Source organism: Somniosus microcephalus, chromosome 2 (genome assembly GCF_052327205.1).
Source record: "Somniosus microcephalus isolate GS21.2 chromosome 2, FLI_Smic_1.0, whole genome shotgun sequence".
In the NCBI taxonomy this organism is placed as follows: domain Eukaryota; kingdom Metazoa; phylum Chordata; class Chondrichthyes; order Squaliformes; family Somniosidae; genus Somniosus; species Somniosus microcephalus.
Genome location: NC_140988.1, coordinates 227,874,164 through 227,896,438, shown reverse-complemented (window position 1 = coordinate 227,896,438; position 22,275 = coordinate 227,874,164). Strand labels below are relative to the sequence as shown.

The 22,275-nt window shown below is 43.4% G+C and overlaps 1 protein-coding gene across 2 annotated transcripts in view; it reads left to right on the top strand.

The window, feature by feature from the left end:
* The window catches only part of LOC147123249 (cyclic nucleotide-gated channel rod photoreceptor subunit alpha-like), a 62,399-nt gene extending 41,050 nt beyond the window's left edge, over positions 1-21,349 (top strand). For both annotated transcript variants that reach the window (XM_085969798.1, XM_085969806.1), the window contains exons 2-8: positions 5,447-5,576; positions 14,007-14,069; positions 14,742-14,792; positions 14,888-15,007; positions 17,001-17,108; positions 18,868-18,974; positions 19,707-21,349. In XM_085969798.1, the coding sequence (XP_085825924.1) occupies positions 5,473-5,576; positions 14,007-14,069; positions 14,742-14,792; positions 14,888-15,007; positions 17,001-17,108; positions 18,868-18,974; positions 19,707-21,124 (1,971 nt within the window). In that variant the 5' untranslated portion in view covers positions 5,447-5,472 and the 3' untranslated portion in view covers positions 21,125-21,349. The remainder of the gene's footprint in view (positions 1-5,446; positions 5,577-14,006; positions 14,070-14,741; positions 14,793-14,887; positions 15,008-17,000; positions 17,109-18,867; positions 18,975-19,706) is intronic.
* The last annotated feature ends 926 nt before the right edge of the window (positions 21,350-22,275 follow it).

The window sequence follows — 22,275 nt, the reverse complement described above, 5'->3', positions numbered from 1 at the left end:
GATGACCCTGCATCAGGTGGGGTTACATGTAGCGTGACACGAACCCAAGATCTCGGTTGAGGCCGTCCTCATGGGTGCGGAACTTGGCTATCAATTTCTGCTCGACGATTTTGCGTTGTCGTGTGTCTCGAAGGCCGCCTTGGAGAATGCTTACCCGAAGATCGGAGGCTGAATGTCCTTGACTGCTGAAGTGTTCCCCGACTGGGAGGGAACACTCCTGCCTGGTGATTGTTGCGCGGTGTCCGTTCATCCGTTGTCGCAGTGTCTGCATGGTCTCGCCGATGTACCATGCTCCGGGGCATCCTTTCCTGCAACGTATGAGGTAGACAACGTTGGCCGAGTCACATGAGCATGTACCATGTACCTGGTGGGTGGTGTCCTCACGTGTGATGATGGTATCTGTGTTGATGATCTGGCATGTCTTGCAGAGGTTGCTGTGGCAGGGTTGTGTGGTGTCGTGGTCGCTGTTCTCCTGAAAGCTGGGTAATTTGCTGCGAACGATGGTCTGTTTGAGGTTAGGCGGCTGTTTGAAAGCGAGTAGTGGAGGCGTGGGGATGGCCTTAGCGAGGTGTTCGTCGTCATCGATGACATGTTGAAGGCTGCGAAGAACATGGCGTAGTTTCTCCGCTCCGGGGAAGTACTGGACGACGAAGGGTACTCTGTTGGTTGTGTCCCGTGTTTGTCTTCTGAGGAGGTCGATGCGATTTTTCGCTGTGGCCCGTCGGAACTGTCGATCGACGAGTCGAGCATCATATCCCATTCTTACAAGGGCGTCTTTCAGTGTCTGTAGGTGTCCATCGCGTTCCTCCTCGTCTGAGCAGATCCTGTGTATTCGCAGGGCTTGTCCATAGGGGATGGCTTCTTTAACGTGGTTAGGGTGGAAACTGGAGAAGTGAAGCATCGTGAGGTTGTCCGTGGGCTTGCGGTAGAGTGAAGTGCTGAGGTGTCCGTCTTTGATGGAGATTCGTGTGTCCAGGAATGAGACTGATTCTGAGGAGTAGTCCATGGTGAGTTTGATGGTGGGATGGAACTTGTTGATGTTATCGTGTAGTCTTTTCAGTGATTCTTCGCCGTGGGTCCATAGGAAGAAAATGTCGTCGATGTATCTGGTGTATAGCGTTGGTTGGAGATCCTGTGCAGCGAAGAAGTCTTGCTCGAACTTGTGCATGAAGATGTTTGCGTATTGGGGTGCGAATTTGGTCCCCATGGCTGTTCCGTGTGTTTGGGTAAAGAACTGGTTGTCGAAGGTGAAGACATTGTGGTCAAGGATGAAGCGGATGAGTTGTAGGATGGCGCCTGGAGATTGGCTGTTGTTGGTGTTGAGTACTGAGGCTGTCGTAGCGATGCTGTCATCGTGGGGGATACTGGTATAGAGTGCCGAGACGTCCATCGTGGCGAGGAGTGTTCCTGGTTCAACTGGTCCGTGGGTGCTGAGCTTCTGTAAGAAGTCTGTAGTGTTGTGACAGAAGCTGGGGGTTCCCTGTACGATGGGTTTCAGGATGCCCTCGACATATCCAGAGAGGTTCTCACACAGGGTTCCGTTGCCTGATGCGATAGGACGTCCAGGTGTGTTGGCTTTGTGTATCTTTGGGAGGCAGTAGAAGTCTCCCACGCGGGGAGTACGTGGGATGAGAGCATGTAGGATGCTTTGAAGGTCTGGATCGAAGGTTTTGATCAGTCTGTTGAGTTGGCGGGTGTGTTCTTTGGTCGGATCTGCGGGTAACTGTCTGTAGTGTTCCTGGATGCGGCCGGACCTGCTGTGATTTCCAGCCAAAAAAAATGTTTTTTGTCTTTTTTTTGTTTTTCATACAGACCCCAGCATCTGCAATATTTGACCCCTTGTGACCCCACCTCATTGTTCTTTGATGTAATGTTTCCCTGACTGACCTGTTTGGACACCATTCACACCTTTGACTGCTGTGATTATCTCTCTGCCGAGGTGTGATAAATGGCAGTTGGAAAGGTTACCTGTAAACATCTGTCATGATTCTCTGACTATATAAGCTGTGTCTTTATGCATTTCTCCACTTCACCTGAAGAAGGAGCAGCGCTCCGAAAGCTTGTGATTTCAAATAAAGCTGTTGGACTATAACCTGGTGTTGTGTGACTTCTTACAAATGTTAAATGAAACTGCTATGTAGTTGATAAAAGTGCAATGAATTGGAAAGTGCCAGCTTTAATTCAATGTAAACATAAACTCGAGACATAAATTACCTAAAATTGTTAAATTAAACTGCACCCATCTGCAAACGATCGCAGTGCAGTAAATATTTTGTATACCAACACTCACCTGTCATAAAGTCTGTCAAACGTTATACCAACCATCGCGGAAAGTGGGCAAATCGCGTTTGCACAAACATGCTCGCTATAATAGGTGCAGATTGTATTTAATTTGCAATGCATTCAGTTTACGACAAGCACTTCAAAATGCATAAATTGCAAGGCTTCAAGGATTCACATTTTTAACTTTAAGTAGGCTCCATTCCACACTGCTGCAAAATGGGTTTCAACATTGCTGTGAAGTCAACAGGAGTCCTCTCTGAAAATGTTAGATCTATCTGTAGGAATTGCATGTTCATAGCTATACAGCAAAGAAAGAGATTTCATGGACTTGCCTTTGGTCAGTCTTTGATTAATTGCTGGCTGCAACCAGATTTGACTTGGATACAATACAGTGATCGTCTTTCCTTTTTATTCTAAGTATCCTCTGTATGTATGAAGGGACTAATCTCAGTCAAATATGGCAGTTTTGGTGGTCTTGGGACTCCCAGAGTGCCCCATAGGAAGTATGAAAAATGTATTTTGCAAGATTATCTTTTTCTTTTCTTTTGCTTGTTAAATGCCCGTCAAGCAGCAATTAATCAGGAATGCGCCAGTTTGCAATGAAGTTAGATGACACACATCTGAAAGTTGCTTTGTATGATCTCAAGGGGGTTTGAATACAAAGGTGAGGAAGTAATGCTTCAGTTGCACAGCCTTGGTCAGATCCTATCTTGAATACTGCCCTCAGTTTTGGGCACCGCACTTCAGGATGGAGATAATGGGCCGTATTTTATGGCCCCTACGGACACGTATGAGGTGTGTGCACATCTGTAACGGCCACGCAAGTTCTGGGTTTTCGCGCACGAATGCATGCGCGAAAACCCGGAACTGGCAATCTGTCAAGAATCTTCTTGATAGATCCAACACATCCCCGCGAAAAGGGCATCCGTGGACGGAGAGTTGCACTATTTGCCCAACTTCTGCATAAGGCCTGCTTTTCCCAGCGTAAGAATTTAAATGAATATAAAAATAATTTTTTTCAATCATTTAAACATTAAAAAACCCGTAGAATAAGGTAAGTTTACTTTTAGCCAGTTTAAAACATTTAAATTTATTTTTCAAAAAATTCAATTTTTGTTTTAAATATTTAATTAAATGGCATTTTAATTAATTTTAAATATGTAATTTAAAAAAAAATATTTGATGTGTACATGTATTTTTGGGGGCATTCCCATTCTTGCCTATGGGGATTCTCTTCTTTTATTGGTTGGGCCGGCCCACGTGATCCAGGGGCGCTTGTGAACCGCCTGCGCCCCTGGGGTACGTGGGCCTCTACCCGCGGGTATCCAGAGAGACCCAGGACCAGGAGTCTCCGTACCTCCCGGGAAGCCTCTGACCGCAAATTCAGGGCCATTGGCTTTGGAGAGGGTGCAGCGCAGATTCACCAGAATTATATCAGGGTTTAGAGGATTAAATTATGAGGACAGGTTGCATAAACTTGGCTTGTAATCCCTTGAGTTTAGAAGATTAAGGGGCGAGCTAATCAAGATCTTTAAAATCATGACGGGTTTTGATAGGATAGATGAAGAGAGCTAAAGCTGGGCCATTTAGGAAGCACTTTTTCACACAAAGAATAATGCAGTTCTGGAATTCTCTCACCCAAGAGGCAGTGGATGCTGAGTCAATTGAAATTTTCAAGACTGAGATTACTGATAACACAGTCGACAACACCTTCCATCAATTTGCTGATGATTGAAGTAGGCTGATGGGGTGGTAATTGGCCAGAGATTGGATTTGTCCTGTTCTTTGTGGACAGAGCATACCTGGGCAATTTTCCACTTTGTCAGGTAGATGCCAGTGTTGTAGCTGTACTGGAACAGCTTGGCTAGCGGCGTGGCTAGTTCTGGAGCACAAGTCTACAGCCGGGCTGTTGTCGGGGCCCATAGCGTTTGCTGTATCCAGTGCGCTCAGTCACTTCTTGATATCACGTGGAGTGAATTGAATTGGCTGAAGACTGACTTCTGTGACGGTTGGGACCTCAGGAGGAGGCCGAGGTGGATCATCCACTCGACACTTCTGGCTGAAAATGGTTGCAAATGCTTCAGCCTTGTCTTTTGCACTCACGTGCTGGGCTGTGCCATCATTGAGGATGGGGATATTCATGGGTCCTCCTCCTCCTGTTAGCTGTTTAGCTGTCCACCACCATTCATGACTGGATATGGCAGGACTACAGAGCTTTGATCTGATCCATTGGTTGTGGGGTCGGTTCCGCTGTTTAGCATGCATGTAGTCCTGTGTTACAGCTTCCCCTGGCTGGCATGTTCACTAAGAAAAAAGAATTGGTGTGTATTTTTAAAGCTATAACACTCTATTAAGGTTCACGTTTCTGAACTTTGGTGGTAGAGGCTTGGGAACCCCAGAAAAATGGCTTAAACAGTGTTTATGCCATTTTTCCAGGGTTTCTGCAGATAATCTTGAGAACCCCAATGAAAATTCACCCCATTAGTGTTTTGCTTTTGCAGTTTATGATGTTATCCATGGCCCTCAAGTGTATTACCAGCCATTATTTATTCTCTACATTAACACTCCTGGTTAAGAATGAGTCTCTGTGCTTGCAGATCTTTTTGTATATGAGAAACTTTATTTTACAATGTGATGACAAGTCAAAATTCATAGTGCCAAATTGATCTAAGACTACCAGAATAGTGCTGGCAGTGACCTGCTTACTTCTTTTACAGTGTGAGAAACCCGAATCCAACATCAAATGTCAGACGCGGTCCTCACAGGGTAAAAATCTAGTAAAATCCAATGTTTTAATGTGATATTGTTACTAGTTTTAGAAACACAGTAGTATAGAAAGTGGGGAGACTGAACCTGCTCAATTATGATAACAAGGCCAAGGCTACATATTGTTTTTCATAGACTATCTGATTTGATCTGTAGGTGGCTCAACTGGAGGTGAATCTTTTGTAAGCTTCTATACTTTGTGAAAGTTTTTACTTGTTTATTTTTCTGAAAATGCTGCACTTGCATTGTACAAAAACTCAATACTTACAGGGCGAAAAAACAAGAGCCTCTTTATTTATATATCTAAATAGACTGAAGAACAATATTGTGTGGCACATTGCAAAAAAAGTACTGTTTCAAGCTGTAACAAACTCTTTGTTGCCTTATTTCTTTTTAGGGTTTGGAATCAATTTAGTCATCAAGATGGCGGCTGTGATTAATACACACCGGAGCTACCTACGCATTCCCCGAGTGTCTGTTCATCCTGCAGATGATGAGGTGGAACAGATGGAGAATGGACAAAGGAGGTATGACAGAACCACTCCAAGTTAAAATATATCCCTGGATCAGAAATCTTGTTATTTAAGAAAAGTTTCATATTGAAACTCAACAACACTACACTATACATAAAATAAACTGTTCAAGTGAAAAGAACTACTCTATTGCTACACTGAACTGTGTGTAGTTCTGAAGAAAAGTGCACACTTCCACTAAATTTGTATAATAGATGATTTTTTTGACTCCTATTTGGATATTATGGGGCAGTATCTATAAGTGACGGAAGTGTGATGCAAATACAGTTTTTACCTCCTTGCCTGTATGTCTATCTATCATTTAAAAGGTTAAAAATGATGTACGAACACTTCCTTAGAAAATGCACTGACATCCCCAGTGTGCCTGCGAGTTTCCCATACATGCTGGCTGCATGCAACTGCCATTGCAGGGCCTTGTAAAATTTATCCTAGTGTTCCTGGGCCAAAGCCCTGCACAACCTTTGCTCTCAATTTAATCATAAATAGAATCATAGAATCATAGAAAGTTACAGCACGGAAGGAGGCCATTTTGGCCCATCGTGTCTGCGCCGGCCAACAAAGAGCTATCCAACCTAATCCCACTTCCCAGCTCTTGGTCCGTAGCCCTGCAGGTTACAGCATCCCAAATGCACATCCAAGTACTTTTTAAATGTGGTTAGGGTTCCTGCCTCCACCACCCTTTCAGGCAGTGAGTTCCAGACCCCCGCAACCCTCTGGTTGAAGGTATTTCCCCTCAAATCCCCTCTAAACCTTCCACCAATTACTTTAAACCTGTGCCCCCTGGTTTTTGACCTCTCTGCTAAGGGAAATAGGTCCTTTCTATCCACTTTATCTATAAAATAGTTTCCTTCAAGACATAATGTGTACAGCTTGACAGACAGTAGTGGAGATAACCCTATTCTACCTCACTTCACTTGTTAAACGCTCAGTTGAAAGGAAATGGTTGTACAAGTCTGCGGCGTAAATCATGGCTCTGGTTGTAGTCTTTAGTTCTAGAAAAAGCATCTGAACTCTATGGGCCAACTGGAAACTGCAAACTACTCTGGTGTGGAGTATATGACGATATACTCTCTCATCTCGAAGGATTATCAACAGATAAACTTGACTGTTACATAAAATAGCTATTGCTTTCCAGAGTCTGTAAGAAACACTGAGGGTAATTTTAACCCCCAGGGCGGGTGAGGAAGGAGGCTGGTGGGGAGTTAAAAATAAAAGAAGGGAAACCCCACCCACCTTGAACCTGCCCACTTCCGGTTTTAACAGAGGCCGGTAGATGGGGAGGTCAACCAATCCACTCTCAAGAGGCAGGTCGGTCACTAAAATCATTTAAGCGTGCCTCTATTTTAATTCAAGTTTTATTTTTAACACCTGCAGGCTGGGATTCCTGGGCCTCGGGAATCCCGGCAGATGAAAGGAGGTGAGAAGGACCAGATTCAGGAGGTAAGTGCCTTTATTGCACTGCTTGTGGGCCAGGAGGAGGAGGAGTGCTGCCCCCAGCCGACTAAGCTTACATTTTAAACATCGCGCGATAGGAACCCCCCCGACGTCCGACACCCCCCCTCCATGATGTCAGACATCCGCCCCCTCCCCCCCAACGATGTCCCATTCACCCCCCCCCCCCCCCATGATATCAGACGTACCTGACATCTGCTGCTCGGCTGTTTCCCAGCCCGACAGACAGTCAGCCTGTCAATCTGGCTGGCTGTTGAGCGGAAAACCTGTTGAAAAATTTTTAAACAGGTCCTGCTGTTAATTTTGGCAGGACCTGCGGGAAACACTTACTTCCATGTTCCCCGTTCGAAAATCCTCCCACACCCCTGCTCTTTTCCTGGCTTTGCATTATTATTGTTTTGAAGTACTATGTGGCCAAAATTACTCAGCTGTTCTGGTGAACTCCCACCGTAACTCCAGCAGTAATCCAGTGGAACAGTTGAAAATTACCAGGACCGGAATACGCCAGGTCTCAGTCGTAAAGGGGATGTTCCAGTGGTCTTGCTTGGGGGTGGAGCCTTTGCACACCCCAATAGAGGCTGCTAACATGGAGGGTTAGGGCTAAGTGCAGACTCTCTATGCTGCGAGTTCCTTTTTCCCTAGCACTAATGAGATCCAGTGTATTTCTAGAGGCTGACAAACTAAGTCAGATCAGATGTATAGGTATCCAGAAGGGCACAGTGGGCCTCATATTGGGGGAGGGTCCAGGCCAGGAAAGGGGCCTGGACATGGTTTTTCTGGGGTGGGGGGAAGCCATGTGGGGCTTAGGTGCACCCGAGTGCATCTCTAGAGGTGTGAGCACCCATGGCCCCATGTAAATAAGGTGCCCTCCCAATGACCCTCCATGATCTGCTCGGCATCAGCACTGGAGTGTACCAACAGACAGAATCCCAATACTGAGATTGTGGCCCGTGTAAATGCAGGGCCTGTGACTTTTGGATTTTATATATTTAACCTGCAAATAAGTCTGCCCAGGTAGTTTTACCCCATATGTATTGGTCTGGCGATTTTTCAATTTCTGCTTTCAGAACCAATGAGAAAACATGGCAGGTACCCATGTATTCTCCGGTAAGTGGTTTACTGCAATTAGAATTAAGCATTCTACCTGGGCATCTTAGCCCATACACAGTGTAAATAAGGGTGCAGGTTTTCAGTTCCTAGGAGACTTGGTCTGTTTATGGAAACTGCTGTCTAGCCATGAGCACAAGATACAAGTGTTAGGAACAAGCTTGAAGTTAATCAGGCTATTGTTTGAAGCTGCTTGGTGCTGGAATCTACAGTTGAGTTCCTTAGCAGCCTGATTTTCAGTACATTTGTCTGGCTGTTTGTCTAAGTTTATTTCACTTTTTATGTATGTCTATTGACTCATGGTGTGCAGAATAAAGCCACTACGCTTATAAAATATCTACTTAGGAAGTGCATTACTCTTTCTAGTAGTGTGCCTCAGAGCAGTAGAACAGCTGCTACCTGTAATGTATGTACCTTTAAGAGAGGAACTATCTTTTACAGCCCCTGTATACTGCAGTACCAGTAGTGACCACACCTGTATATAACACCGTGTAGTAATTTGTACAGTTAGTTCCAGCATACCCTCTGTTCAGTAAACACCTGTTATTACCGTTCTCCTGCGGACACTACAGTGGCGACGAGCAGGTTCGAACTCACCTGCAGTACTGCATCACGTCACGGGGATCCATCCCTGAAAAGAAGCTTCTTGGAGGTCGAAGCCAGAGCAACCGCCCAGTGATCCATCGGAGTTCAGAGAATCGCAGGGGAGGCTGTGGAGAGCTGGGCTTGGTTCTCCAGTCAAGGTGTTCCAGCAAATCGGGCTGGTAGCAGGTAGTGCGCTGACCCTTCCCGGACTGCGGCGGGCTAGAGCTCGATCGAGCGGCTCTGCAAGGGGACCGAGCAGCGTCGTCGGGAAGAAAAAGAGAGAGAGAGGGTGGAGCGCACAGGGTGCTCAAGAGCCGGGCAGCGTTAAAGAAAATAAAAAAGGGGGAAGGAAAAGAGACGCGCAGTGGACAGCGTCGAAGAAGAATAAAACGAAGAAAATTAATTAACAAAAGAGAGCGCGCGAAATCCACAGGGCGCCGCCATTACTATTTAGAACGCTAGGAGCAGCGTTGGCAGCAGCGGGGGAAGAAGGAAAAGCGCGGGAGGCGCCATTTTAATCCATTGGGGAAGAAGGAAAAGCGCGGGAGGCGCCATTTTAAACCACCCAAGATGTCGAAGAGTTGCAGCATCACTGCTTTCGACAACAAAATAGAAGACTGGACCACGTATGTGGAAAGAATTGAAGTGTACTGCAAGGCAAATGAGGTGGCCGATGAAGAGAAGGTGTCGGTATTATTGAATTTGATGGGCGCGAGAACGTACGGCCTATTGCGGAATTTAGTTACCCCAGCTAAACCAATGGAGAAAAGCTTTGAAGAGATTGTCAATATCTTACAGGAACATCTAAACCCTACACCGCTGCTGATAGCAGAAAGATTCAAGTTCCATAAAAGAAACCAGCACAAAGACGAAAGTCTTACGGAACTACGCAAGTTATCGAAACACTGCCAGTTCGGAGCAGGACTGGCAGATACCTTAAGGGATAAGTTTGTCTGCGGGCTCCAGAGTGAAGGAACCCAGAAACGACTACTTTCGGAAAAGGACCTTACGCTAGAAAAGGCTTTCAGCGTTGCAGTATCCTACGAAACAGCAGCACGGGGAGCTGCAGAAATACAACAGAAACCGCAAGAATATAGCACCAATGAAATGGCATATGGAGCAGAAAAGTGCTATCGCTGCGGCAGAACAACGCATGACCAGAAGGATTGCTGGTTTAAGGACAAAGCATGCAGGCAATGTGGAAAAGTGGGGCACATAGCACGAGCCTGCAGGTCAGGAAAGAAAACCAACACTAAAAGAACTACTAAGGAAAAGTACAAGAAAATACAAAAGATGACAGACAGTAGTTCAGAAGATCAGGAGAGTGATAATGACTCCGGGAGCAGGAGACTAAGTTGGCTAAAGTTACACAACGTGATCGCAAAGGAGGATCACCGAACCATTTGGGTCACCTTCATGATAGCAGGGTCCCAAGTAAAGATGGAATTGGACACAGGATCAGCCCTAACAGTCATGAATCGACGAGACTACGAGCGGCTATTCTCACACATACCCTTGAAGGACACGTCCATTGTCTTGAAGACATATACGGGGCAAAAAGTCTACCCCAGAGGAAAAATAAGGGTGCCCGTTAAACACAACGGCAAGGAAACACAGAAACTGTATCTATATATACTACAAGATGGAGGACCACCATTATTGGGACGTGAATGGATCCGAAAAATACAATTGGATTGGCATTCCATTCAGGCGCTAACTGTGGCTGACAAAAAGGATGATGACGTCACACCTGGACGACTGTCAAAAATTCTAACTGACGCGAAAGAGGTGATCCAGCAAGGACTTGAGACTCTAAAAGGCGTAACGGCAACGATAAAAATTGAAGATAACGCAAACCCAAAATTTTTTAAGGCCAGACCGGTACCGTATGCGATCCGCCCAGCCGTCGAAGCAGAGCTGGAGAGTCTGGAGCGTTCGGGTGTGCTGTCCAAGGTGGACTGGAGCGAGTGGGCCACACCCATCGTTCCTGTAATGAAGAAATCATTGAGCAGCACGCCTGGGGAGCCGAAGAAGGTTCGCATCTGTGGGGACTTTAAGGTAACTGTGAACCCAGTCCTTCACACAGTACAATATCCACTTCCGCGGATAGAAGATATTTTCGCCTCACTATCTGGAGGGAAACGCTTTACGAAGATTGATCTGGCCCAAGCGTATCTACAAATGGAGGTAGAAGAAGCATCTAGAAAATACCTCACGATAAACACTCACAAAGGTCTTTACCAGTACAACCGACTGGTATTCGGGGTAGCATCAGCTCCGGCTATTTGGCAGAGGGCGATGGAACAAGTCCTGCAAGGGATCCCGGGGACCCAGTGTTATTTGGACGACCTCCTGGTTACAGGCGAAAATGACAGTGAACACCTTGCCAACCTGGAGCAGGTGCTCACTAGATTACAAGATTATGGGCTACGAGCCAACCGCCCCAAATGCGAGTTTTTCAGGAAACAAATCTCGTATTGTGGCCACGTGATTGATGAAGAGGTGTTACATAAGTCCCCAGACAAGATTGAGGCAGTAGTCAAGGCTCCAGCACCGGAAAATGTGTCGCAACTGAGGTCGTTCCTCGGGTTGGTGAACTACTACCATAAGTTCTTGCCAAATTTGTCTACAATTCTGCACCCACTGAACGCCCTGCTGCAAACTGGAGTAGCATGGAAATGGAGTGATGAGTGTAAGCGTGCCTTTCAGAAATGTAAATGCCTAATCACTTCAAAAGAAGTATTGGCCCACTACAATCCAACACTACCGATTCGGTTGGCATGTGATGCATCTCCCTACGGCATTGGAGCGGTGCTGTCGCACAAATTCCTTGACGGTTCAGTGAGGCCAATAGCCTTTGCGTCACGCTCGTTAACCTCAGACGAGTGTAACTACGCCCAGATTGACAGGGAGGCCCTCAGCCTGGTGTGGGGGGTGAAGAAGTTCAATCACTATCTGCACGGGCAGAAATTCACCTTACTGACTGATCACCAGCCTCTTGTCTCCATTTTTAACCCAAAGAAGGGCGTTCCGGTGATGACGGCGCAATGGCTGCAAAGATGGTCCCTTTTTCTAGGGGCACATCAATACGAAATAGAGTATAAGGGCACGAAACAGCATGGAAACGCTGATGGGTTGTCGCGCCTGCCGCTGCCTATGGTGGAGGAAGCACCTGCAGTGGACCCTGTTGAGATATTCCATTCAACCATAGTCGAATGTCTACCTGTTACAAACTCATGTATAGAGAAGGAAACCCGAAATGACCCGACACTCTCTCTGGTCTATGATTTGACCGTGAAGGGATGGCCAGCACATGGCGACTCACTGTTGCCAGCATTCTCACGAAGGAGAGAACAGCTGTCAGTGTGCCGGGGGACCTTGATGTGTGGATCCTGAGTGGTAATTCCACCCAAGTTGAGAGATAGAGTGCTCAATGAGCTTCATGAGGGTCATCTGGGAAGGGTAAAAATGAAGAGCCTAGCCAGGGCGTTTGTGTGGTGGCCGGGAATCGATAAAGAAATCGAGGAAATGACCAAGAGCTGCTCAGGATGCCAGAAAGTCCAAAACGCTCCACCACAGGCCCCGCTACACCCATGGGAGTGGCCCAAATCTCCATGGCAACGGGTACACATTGATTTTGCTGGTCCACTTATGGACTCAATGTTTTTAATCGCCGTGGATGCTCATTCGAAATGGCCAGAGGTCATCAAAATGTCCTCCACCACCACGGAGAAAACTATTGCAGTCCTACGGACCATCTTCGCCAGGAATGGCTTGCCAGAACAGATTTGCTCCGACAATGGACCACAGTTTGTGTCCGAGGATTTCCGGAGGTTTTTGAGGAATAATGGGGTAAAGCATTACACATCCGCCCCATATCATCCAGCCACAAATGGATTGGCTGAGAGGTTTGTTCAAACCTTTAAAAAAGCAATAAATGCGATGTATAACGACAACATACCACTGCAACACAAGGTGGATAATTTCTTGTTTGCTTACCGGAATGCGACACATGCAGTCACCAACCAAGCTCCAGCCATGATGTTCTTTAACCGAAGGTTAAGATGTCGCCTGGATTTGCTCAAACCAAACATAAGACGAGATGTTGAGAATAAGCAATTCCAGCACATCAATGAGAAGCCAACAAGGAGCTTCAAGATAGGGCAACCAGTCTTGGCCCATGACTACCGAACAGAAAAATGGCAGCCAGGAACGATATGCACACGGCAGGGACCACTAATGTACACAGTGGACGTTGGAGAGAGCATCGTGAGACGCCATGCTGACCAGATCCTAGAGTCACAGGAACAAGCCAAACCCATGCCATGATCATACGCACCTGGTGATGAACCCGAAGTACAGATTGCGTCTACCTCAGAATCAGTGGTATTGGAAGCTGACGAACCAACCAATGACAATGAGACAGAATCGACTCTGCCGCAAGAACAGGATACTCGAGAAAGGCGCTATCCAGACAGGATCAGGAAGCCTCCTCAAAGACTGAATTTATAAATGATTACTTTCAGCTGATGTATATAGTACAAAGAAAATTGTAATTGTAATTAGTTATTATTTAATTGTTAAATGATTGTTATGTACTGTTTATCTAAAAGGGGAGGAATTGTAATGTATGTACCTTTAAGAGAGGAACTATCTTTTACAGCCCCTGTATACTGCAGTACCAGTAGTGACCACACCTGTATATAACACCATGTAGTAATTTGTACAGTTAGTTCCAGCATACCCTCTGTTCAGTAAACACCTGTTATTACCGTTCTCCTGCAGTCCGTGTGTTATTTATACGCGGACACTACACTACCCATCTATATTATATTAAATTTGCACTGTATGGTACACACTCCTTATTTGGGCATCACCATTCTGTGGCTCTCAGTCACACCTGCAGCTGTACAGTCTACTGCCAGATGGAGCTTCATGAGCCCCAGATGCTGAAGGTCGTCATTCCCAGACAAATAGCATCACTAATACACTCGATGGGAAATCTACTTTGTCCTGAATTTCCATGGGCAACACCACAAAAGGCTAAAGATCACAGTCAATCTTACCAAAGAAGTATGATCTCTGCTCTACAAGATTTAACATATTCAGCCAGTTCAAATATTCTTTGCATTTTATTATCTTGGTGAGGACTGCCCCATATTCATCCATGCAGACAAGGTTATTTCAGATCAACACTTTCTCAAAAGAATACTCACAATTAGCCATTTGTAAACTTTGTTTTAAATTAACTGTATTTCTAACCATTATGCTGTCTCTTAGGAACCAGACCCTTGCTGATAACATGGAGATGTCTAACATTAACAACAACAATAACAACGATGAGTAAGTATAAAGTTGGATTTCTGAAACAATCGACGTAATGCAGAATAAAGTTATTCTAAAAATTAATTGTGTTGCCATTGTGAATTTAATACAGTCCAAGAAATTACCTAAGTGTCAGATGTGGCTCAGTGGTAACACTCTCGCCTCTGAGTCAGAAGGTTGTGTGGTTTAAACCCTATCTCCAGTGACTTGAGCACATAATCTAGACTGACACTGCAGTTCAGTGCTGAGGGAGTGCTGCATAATCTGGAGGTCTTTCGGATAAGATGTTAATCCTGTCTTCCCTCTCAGGTGGACATAAAAGATCCCATGGCACTATTCGCAGAAGAGATGGGGAGTTTCTCCTGGTGTCATGGCCAATGTTTATTCCTAAACTAACAGATGATCTGGTCATTTTTCATTGCTCTTTGTGGGAGCTTGCTGTGCGCAAATTGGCTGCTGCGTTTCCTGCATTACAACAGTGACTACACTTCAAAAGTACTTCATTGGTTGTAAAGCGCTTTGGGATGTCCTGAGGTTGTAAAAGGGGCTATATAAATGCACGTCTTTCTTTTTCTTTCTTCTAAATTTCAGACAATATTAGAATTGAAAGAAAAAATGAAAAACATTGTAGTTTAATTATTTTAAATGTGATTGTGACACGTTGGATGATAAAAATATCTTCTATCTTAGAGAGAAAGAAAAAAAGAAAGAATCCAAAAAGAGAAAAAAAGAGAAAAAGGGGTAAGAGGAAATGAGCTCACTGTTTTTTCCATATATTTAAACACCTTCAGTTCTCTCTTTACTGGACAAGTGCCTAACTTCAATCCGTTTTATAGTAAATCCGATGGCAAAAAAGGAGAAAAGAAAAAGGACAAAGAAAAGAAAAAAGATAAAGACAAGAACAAGGAAAAGGAGGAAGAAAAAAAGAAAGATGACAAGAAAGATGTCAAGAAACTGTAAGTATGCTTAACTTTTCACTCACAGTATTACTCTGGCTGTGGATACTTAATTCATAGTGACCAGCTTTTTTAAAATAAAACTGCGAGAAAAACAACGGTATTTAATACCCCAAACATTTTATAGTAAGGTATCCCTTTGAATCTCACCAAATGTAGAGTTTAATCACAAAATTGGTGAGCGTACTCAAGAACTACTACATGTTGAAACGTCAACCGATTTAAAGCAGAAAAGCATCAGAAAAAACAACAATGAGTTACGTCTATTTCCCGAGCACTGCTGGTAACAACCTAGGAGAAAGGTAGAGCTTTGCACCTGTGGTTTGCATCTGAACACTTCCTACACCTGCTCCCGGGCGGCTTCCCGGTTCTCTGAACTTCTCGCAAGAAACTGCGAGCAGAGCAGGGTATCCAACCTTTATAAGGTAAATGCAATAATGTTTGCAAACTTCAACACGATCAGATATTACGTGATCAGATGTCATGTGATCAAACACCACATTATCAAATGTCACATGATCAGATATTACATGATCAAACATCACGTGATCAAACCTCCAGGAATATGTCCAGAGTGTTGAACTTCTTTGCAGAACTCACTTAAAATCTCTTCCATAGGTTAACAGTATTTACTTAATGACAGAATGAAATGCTCCAACACAATCTATTTTGATCAAAGCCCAATCATAAGATAATCAACACCTTTTGCCACATGATAAATAGTGCATTGCTCACTCTTTGTTTAGTGATGTGCCATATGCTACTATGTCGAAGCAGTTTAGAAATATTACCTTAGCTATTTATTAATTAAGTATCCCATAGTATAGGAATGGTAGCATAGTGGTGCTGTTACTGGACTAATAAGCCAGAGCCCTGGCCTAATCAAGACAATAGTTCAAATCCCACCACGGCAGATGAGGAATTTATAATTCAGTTAAATAAATCTGGAATAAAAAGCTAGTATTAGTAATGGTGACCATGTAAGTACTGGATTGTCATAATAAACCCATCTGATTCATTAATCTGGAAATCTGCCGTCCTTAGCTGTCTGGCCTATATGTGATTCCAGACCCACAGCAATGAGGTTAACTCTTAATTGCCTAGCAAGCCACTCAGTTGTCAAGAAGGTGGCTCACCACCACCTTCTCAAGGGCAATTAGGGATGGGCAATAAATGCCGGCCTTGCCAGTGACACCCACATCCTGTGAAGGAATTTTAAAAAACCTTATCAGTGCTCCACTCCCTGATCAGACCTTTCCAACAATCATGTTTGTTGCCTGTAATTTTGCAATATTGAACTGTTTCCATATTATTTTCTTTGTGTTTCCCACTCATGCCTGAAGGATTTTTTTTTAATTTAAGGTCCTAATATGAAACTTATTTAGCATTTATTTTTCATGCTTCTCCTTGTTGTTTTTTATTTTCTGACTTTTTCTTATTGTGATTTTTGCGTGTCTCTTCTGTTGTTTTCTTAGGATGTATGCATGAACTAGCAAAAATAAAATCTAGATTATGCCCATTAAGGGTTATCTTAACTACTCATATATTTATTATAAATTCTTATTGCTTATTATTGTAACAGGAAAGTATAATTCACTAGTAACTTTTACCAAACTGAAAAATACAACCCTGTAAAATAATCAAAAATTTGGTGTGCCCACAAAAATGATTTCCTTCAAAATAGTAATTTTGGAGAGTCACAGGTAATTGAGATTCTCACTTCTACAGCTGACAGTGGGTGTTAAAGCGATCAGACAGTATGTACTGTCCACTGATTCAGGATATATATAGTTGATAACTACAAATGTTGGAATTGTTGAACAGTTTTCACCTGAAAGTGTTGTCACCTAAAATGTATTTTTAGCAAATATTATGTTCAATGTAGCTTTCTTCTTTCAAACTCACATCCTTTTTTAACAGTCATGTATTTTAAGTTTCATATGATGTTATAATGTGATTGCTTTTACTTCTGTTCTGTACAATTTATGTTCAGGTTGGAGAAAATGATTCCCATTCTTGACCCGGCAGGAAACATGTACTACAACTGGCTCCTGATAATTACAATGCCTGTAATGTACAACTGGACAATGATCATAGCTAGGTAGGATGAGACAAGAAAAAATCTATCAAATAACAGAGTATAAATTAAAGGTTGTGGTGGCACAGTGGAGTGGTTAATGGTGGGCGCAATTCTCACTTTACTAAATCTCCCCATCTCAGCCACATTGCTGTGGGAGGTGACCGGTGCAGACCAGGCATTTCCCACAGGGAAGAAGACAAAATGGAGCATGAATCATCCCTGGGATGCTCTCGGGCACCTTTTAGTAGCCGGCTCAGAGCAGAATTGTCTAAAATCTGGGAATTCGTTGTCTTCTCAACATCGAGGCCACAGTTAGTGTATTGCATGTGAAAGTTGGGGAGAAAAAAAATGAAGGGAGTTTTATCTCGAATTAAATAATACATTTATAAACAAACAAACAAATATTTATGATACTATTGCATGTGGCAAAATGTTCTGATCTTCCTTAGCGTTATTCTTAGTAATTCCTTTGGAGTAGGTTGCCTTATTATTGGGTGATCGTTCAGATCTTGTATTTCTTTAAAGAAATTTGATCATATGATATGTGCCTTTGGGGAATTTGTCTATTATACTGAAAGAAGTTTTGTTTATGAGTTGAGCTGAATGTGGGACAGACAAGATAAATGGAATAGCTACTCTTTTATGAGTGTAACAAAGTGTTGTGAAGGAATGTGAGTTTGTAGCTATGATTCGCCACATGCCAAGCAATGGGAGCATACAGTATTGAATCACCCCCGGGCTGTTCCCATACACTTCACTGCAGCTGGTCATTGATGCACTGCATGGGAATAGGTCAGCAGATCACTTTCTCAGCTGTGGATGATGCACTGAATAAGAAAACTATCAAAAGTGGAATAAGGGAAAAATTTTGAAAAAAATGTGTAGAATGGTAACAACTACAGTATAGGTTACATTTTTTCACAGTTCCTCACACACAGAAAAAAATTCATAGCACTTTACAGAGCAGAGGGAATAGGGAAAACAAAAAAGGAAATAAAGAACTGGGGCTTAAAAGGAGGCATTTGACAGCAGAGAGGGAGGAGGCATTTAGGGAGGGACTTCCGAAAGGCCCAGCATAGTGATTGAAAGACAGCCCACTGATAATGGCGCAGAGGGAGGAAGGAATGAGTAGTGAATCAACGTCAGATGAGTGCAGGGTGTATTCAGGGAAATATGGCTGGAGGTGATTACTGAGGTTGTCGGTTAAATGCCATAGAGAGTTTTGAAAGTGAGGACGATGGTCTTAAAAGGTCATGGTAACTAGTGGATCTTGGCCAGGACAGGGGTGATGGGAGTTCAGAGCTTGGTGCAGATGTGGACATGGGCTGCAATGTTTTGTTGGCTGGCTAGCACAGCATTTGAGAAGTTCAGCCTCAATGTGATAAAGGCATGGATTAGGAAAGAGCTTTTAGAAAAATCGCTGGGTAGAAAAATAAATGTGCCCCTGAATTACTTTTATGTGCACATCAGACCAGATAGAAGGAATAAGTGAAACATTATGGGAAAAGCTGATAGCTTAGCTAAGGTACATAGATCTATAATCCTGCCTGCGCTAAGATTGCAAGGAGGAAGTGGAAAGTTACTGTAATCTCAGAATGGACACCTATAACTGCAAGAGAATCATTGCTGATCCCTGTGAACACGATGATGATTTGTTGAAACATCTTAAAAACCTTGGTAGACAATGTGACTAAATTTAATTGAATGAATGCAGGTATTCTTAGTTTTTGAATGAATAGTATTCTTAGTTTTTGCATTTGTTTTCCCATTCACTATTTAGAGCATGTTTTGAGGAACTTCAAGCAGATTACTTGAGCACATGGTTCATCCTTGATTATGTATCAGATTTTATTTACATAATGGACATGTATTTAAGGACAAAAACGGGTGAGTGTACTTTTTATCATTTTATCCAGGGGGTTTTGGGGTTATTTTCCATCTATGTGGGTGCCGATTTTAAGTTGCTCCACTGGACTGGAACAAAGTGGTAGCGGCCTGAAAATTACAGTGCTGAACGCATTGCCCCATTCCCACTCATTTCCCACCCACTGCCATTTCCCTGGGGACCTCGGCATGGGTGGCCCAAGCACATTCCTGTTTCAGGCAGAAGCCTCATTCCAATATGCTAATCGGGGTCCTTTGACATACATAGGAAGGACCCCAACAAAATCTTTCAGTACCAATGGGCATAGCATGCACCATGCACACTCCATCCACTGGTACCAGATGTTGAGCAGCCCAACCAACCAGCAGTCCTTAAAGGGACTGCTTAGAAAAAGGTACGTTTTTGTTTTATTTAACATTTTTGTGGGGCCAGGAGGAGCATGAATGCTTTATTTGTTAAAGGTGACGTTTTGAAAATATACAGAGTTCTATGCTGAATGAACAGATAGTACTAATACTAAATGCATTGCTTTGTGACAAAGTTCTAAAGTGCAACTTGACACCCTAGTTTGCAGCATATTTAGTTGGCACTATTTTAATATTTTTTGGTTCAGTTGTGTTTCCCTTATTTTTAGTTGCTCTCCACACTTAGATGCTGTACCACATCCTATTCTGAAGATCCTTTCAGAAAATGTTCTATAATTAATTATTTGGTGCTTTCTTTTCCTCCTACAGGTTATCTAGAACAAGGTCTATTAGTCAGTGATGAAAAGAAACTCAGAGAAAGATACTTTGCTACATGGCAATTCAAATTAGATATTTTGTCACTCATACCAACTGATATTTTCTTCTTCGTATTTGGAATGAAATATCCAGAAATTAGATTAAATCGTTTGACTAGGATTAGTCGAATGTTTGAGTTCTTTTCAAGAACTGAAACTAGGACAAACTATCCAAACATTTTCAGGATTTCCAATCTTGTCATGTACATCGTGATCATTATCCATTGGAATGCTTGTGTGTACTATTCAATTTCCAAAGCTATAGGGTTTGGAGCAGACACATGGGTATATCCAAATACATCTATTCCAGAATTTGGCCGGCTTGTTAGGAAGTATATTTACAGTCTCTACTGGTCAACACTGACACTAACCACCATTGGAGAAACCCCTCCTCCAGTCCAGGATTCAGAATACTTCTTTGTGGTGGCCGATTTCCTGGTTGGAGTGTTGATTTTTGCCACCATCGTTGGTAACGTTGGTGCCATGATTTCCAACATGAATGCAGCTCGTGCAGAATTTCAATCAAGGATTGATGCCATCAAACAGTACATGCACTTCCGAAAAGTGAGCAAAGATTTGGAGAAGAGAGTTATCAAATGGTTTGACTACTTGTGGACAAATAAAAAAGCTGTAGATGAAAGAGAGGTCTTGAAGTATCTTCCAGATAAGCTAAGAGCAGAGATTGCCATCAATGTTCACCTGGATACGCTGAAGAAAGTTCGTATCTTTGCAGATTGTGAAGCTGGTCTGCTAGTTGAGTTGGTGTTGAAGCTAAGGCCCCAGGTGTACAGCCCTGGAGATTATATCTGCCGCAAAGGAGACATTGGTAGAGAGATGTACATCATCAAAGAAGGGAAACTTGCTGTTGTTTCTGATGATGGAATTACTCAGTTTGTGGTTCTAAGTGATGGCAGCTACTTTGGTGAAATTAGTATTCTGAATATCAAAGGTAGTAGAGCTGGGAACAGAAGAACTGCAAACATTAAGAGCATAGGTTACTCCGATTTGTTCTGCCTCTCCAAAGATGATCTCATGGAAGCCCTCACTGAGTACCCAGATGCAAAAGCAATGCTGGAGGAAAAGGGAAAACAAATTCTAATGAAGGATGGTCTTCTAGATCTAGAAATTTCCCAGCTTGGAGCTGACCCAAAGGACATAGAAGAGAAAGTAACCAGACTGGATCTTGCAATTGATCATTTACAGACTAAATTTGCTCGACTTCTGGCAGAGTACAATGCTACACAACAGAAGCTAAAAGAAAGAGTGACAAAGATCGAGAACAAAATCAAACGACCAGGGATGCAATTTGAATATTCAGACGTGGCAGATGCTGAACCAACAATTGAAGTTGAAGAGAGTAAAAAAGAATAGTGTAAACATGCAAATTAATATTACAATTCTAATCATTTTTTACGTGACTGGACATACTTAAGATACATATCTCAGGAAGAAAATTCATATAAAACATTAACAAACTGTTATAAAGAAGAATATTTCAGAGTGTTGGAAGTAAATTTTATACATAGGGTTCTCCAAATATTGATGAAATACAGCTGAAAACTGACTGTTACAAATATATTTGGAATTTAATTACAAGTTATTACTAGTGAGCCTTCGCTGTCAGGGTAGAATGTTTGTTCCAATACTCAATATTAAAAATGCAGTGTTAAGTAAAAATGTTAATAATGTTTTTTGCTTAAACCCACTGTATGCGTAAGAATAAAGAAAGAACTTGTATTTACATAGCACCTTATCATGTCCTGAGGATGTCCCAAAGTGCTTTACAGAAAATGGATTATTTTCGAAGAGCAATCACTGTTGCTATGTAAGCATTATGTATAATATATAAGTTATAAATAACTTGTTTCATAGATATATATTATCAAAATCTATGGCCGGAATTTTCCCCTTAAAAAAACGGGTGGGTTTGGAGCGTGGAGGCAGTTAACATGTTAAAAATGGGATTCCCAATCTGATCCCGCCTCCAACCCACCCACTTCTGGTTTTTCCGAAGGCGGAACGGGGGGTAGGCGACCAACCCGCTCCCTGGGGGCGTTACCTCAATTTAAATATTGTAATGAGGCAGGCAGCCTCTTTTTGCGTATAACTGCCTGTGGATGTGTTTCACATAATTCGTGATACCCAGCAGTTAAACAGAGGCGGAACTGTTGGATTCAGGGGGTAAATGGCTTTACACCTAACTCCTGGATCCAGGGTCCCGACCATACCCACCCCCCACGATCGGTGACCCCCCCTCCCCCCCTCCCCAACGAGGCCTCCAATCACCCCCCCAGGCCTCTGCCGCCCCCCACCCCTGGCCTCTCCCCCCTCCCCCAAACGATGATGATAAGGCCAGCCAAGATCCTCCAGTGGCCAGCCCCAATCCTCTCCTCCACCCTCTCAATCCCTGACCCCTGCTGATCCTTCCCCCCCCCGCCTCCCCCGGTCCTGGCCGATTGCCGGCCCGCCTCCCACGATCTCTTCCCCGGACTGGCCCCTAATTTCTGAGGCCTACCCGCCCA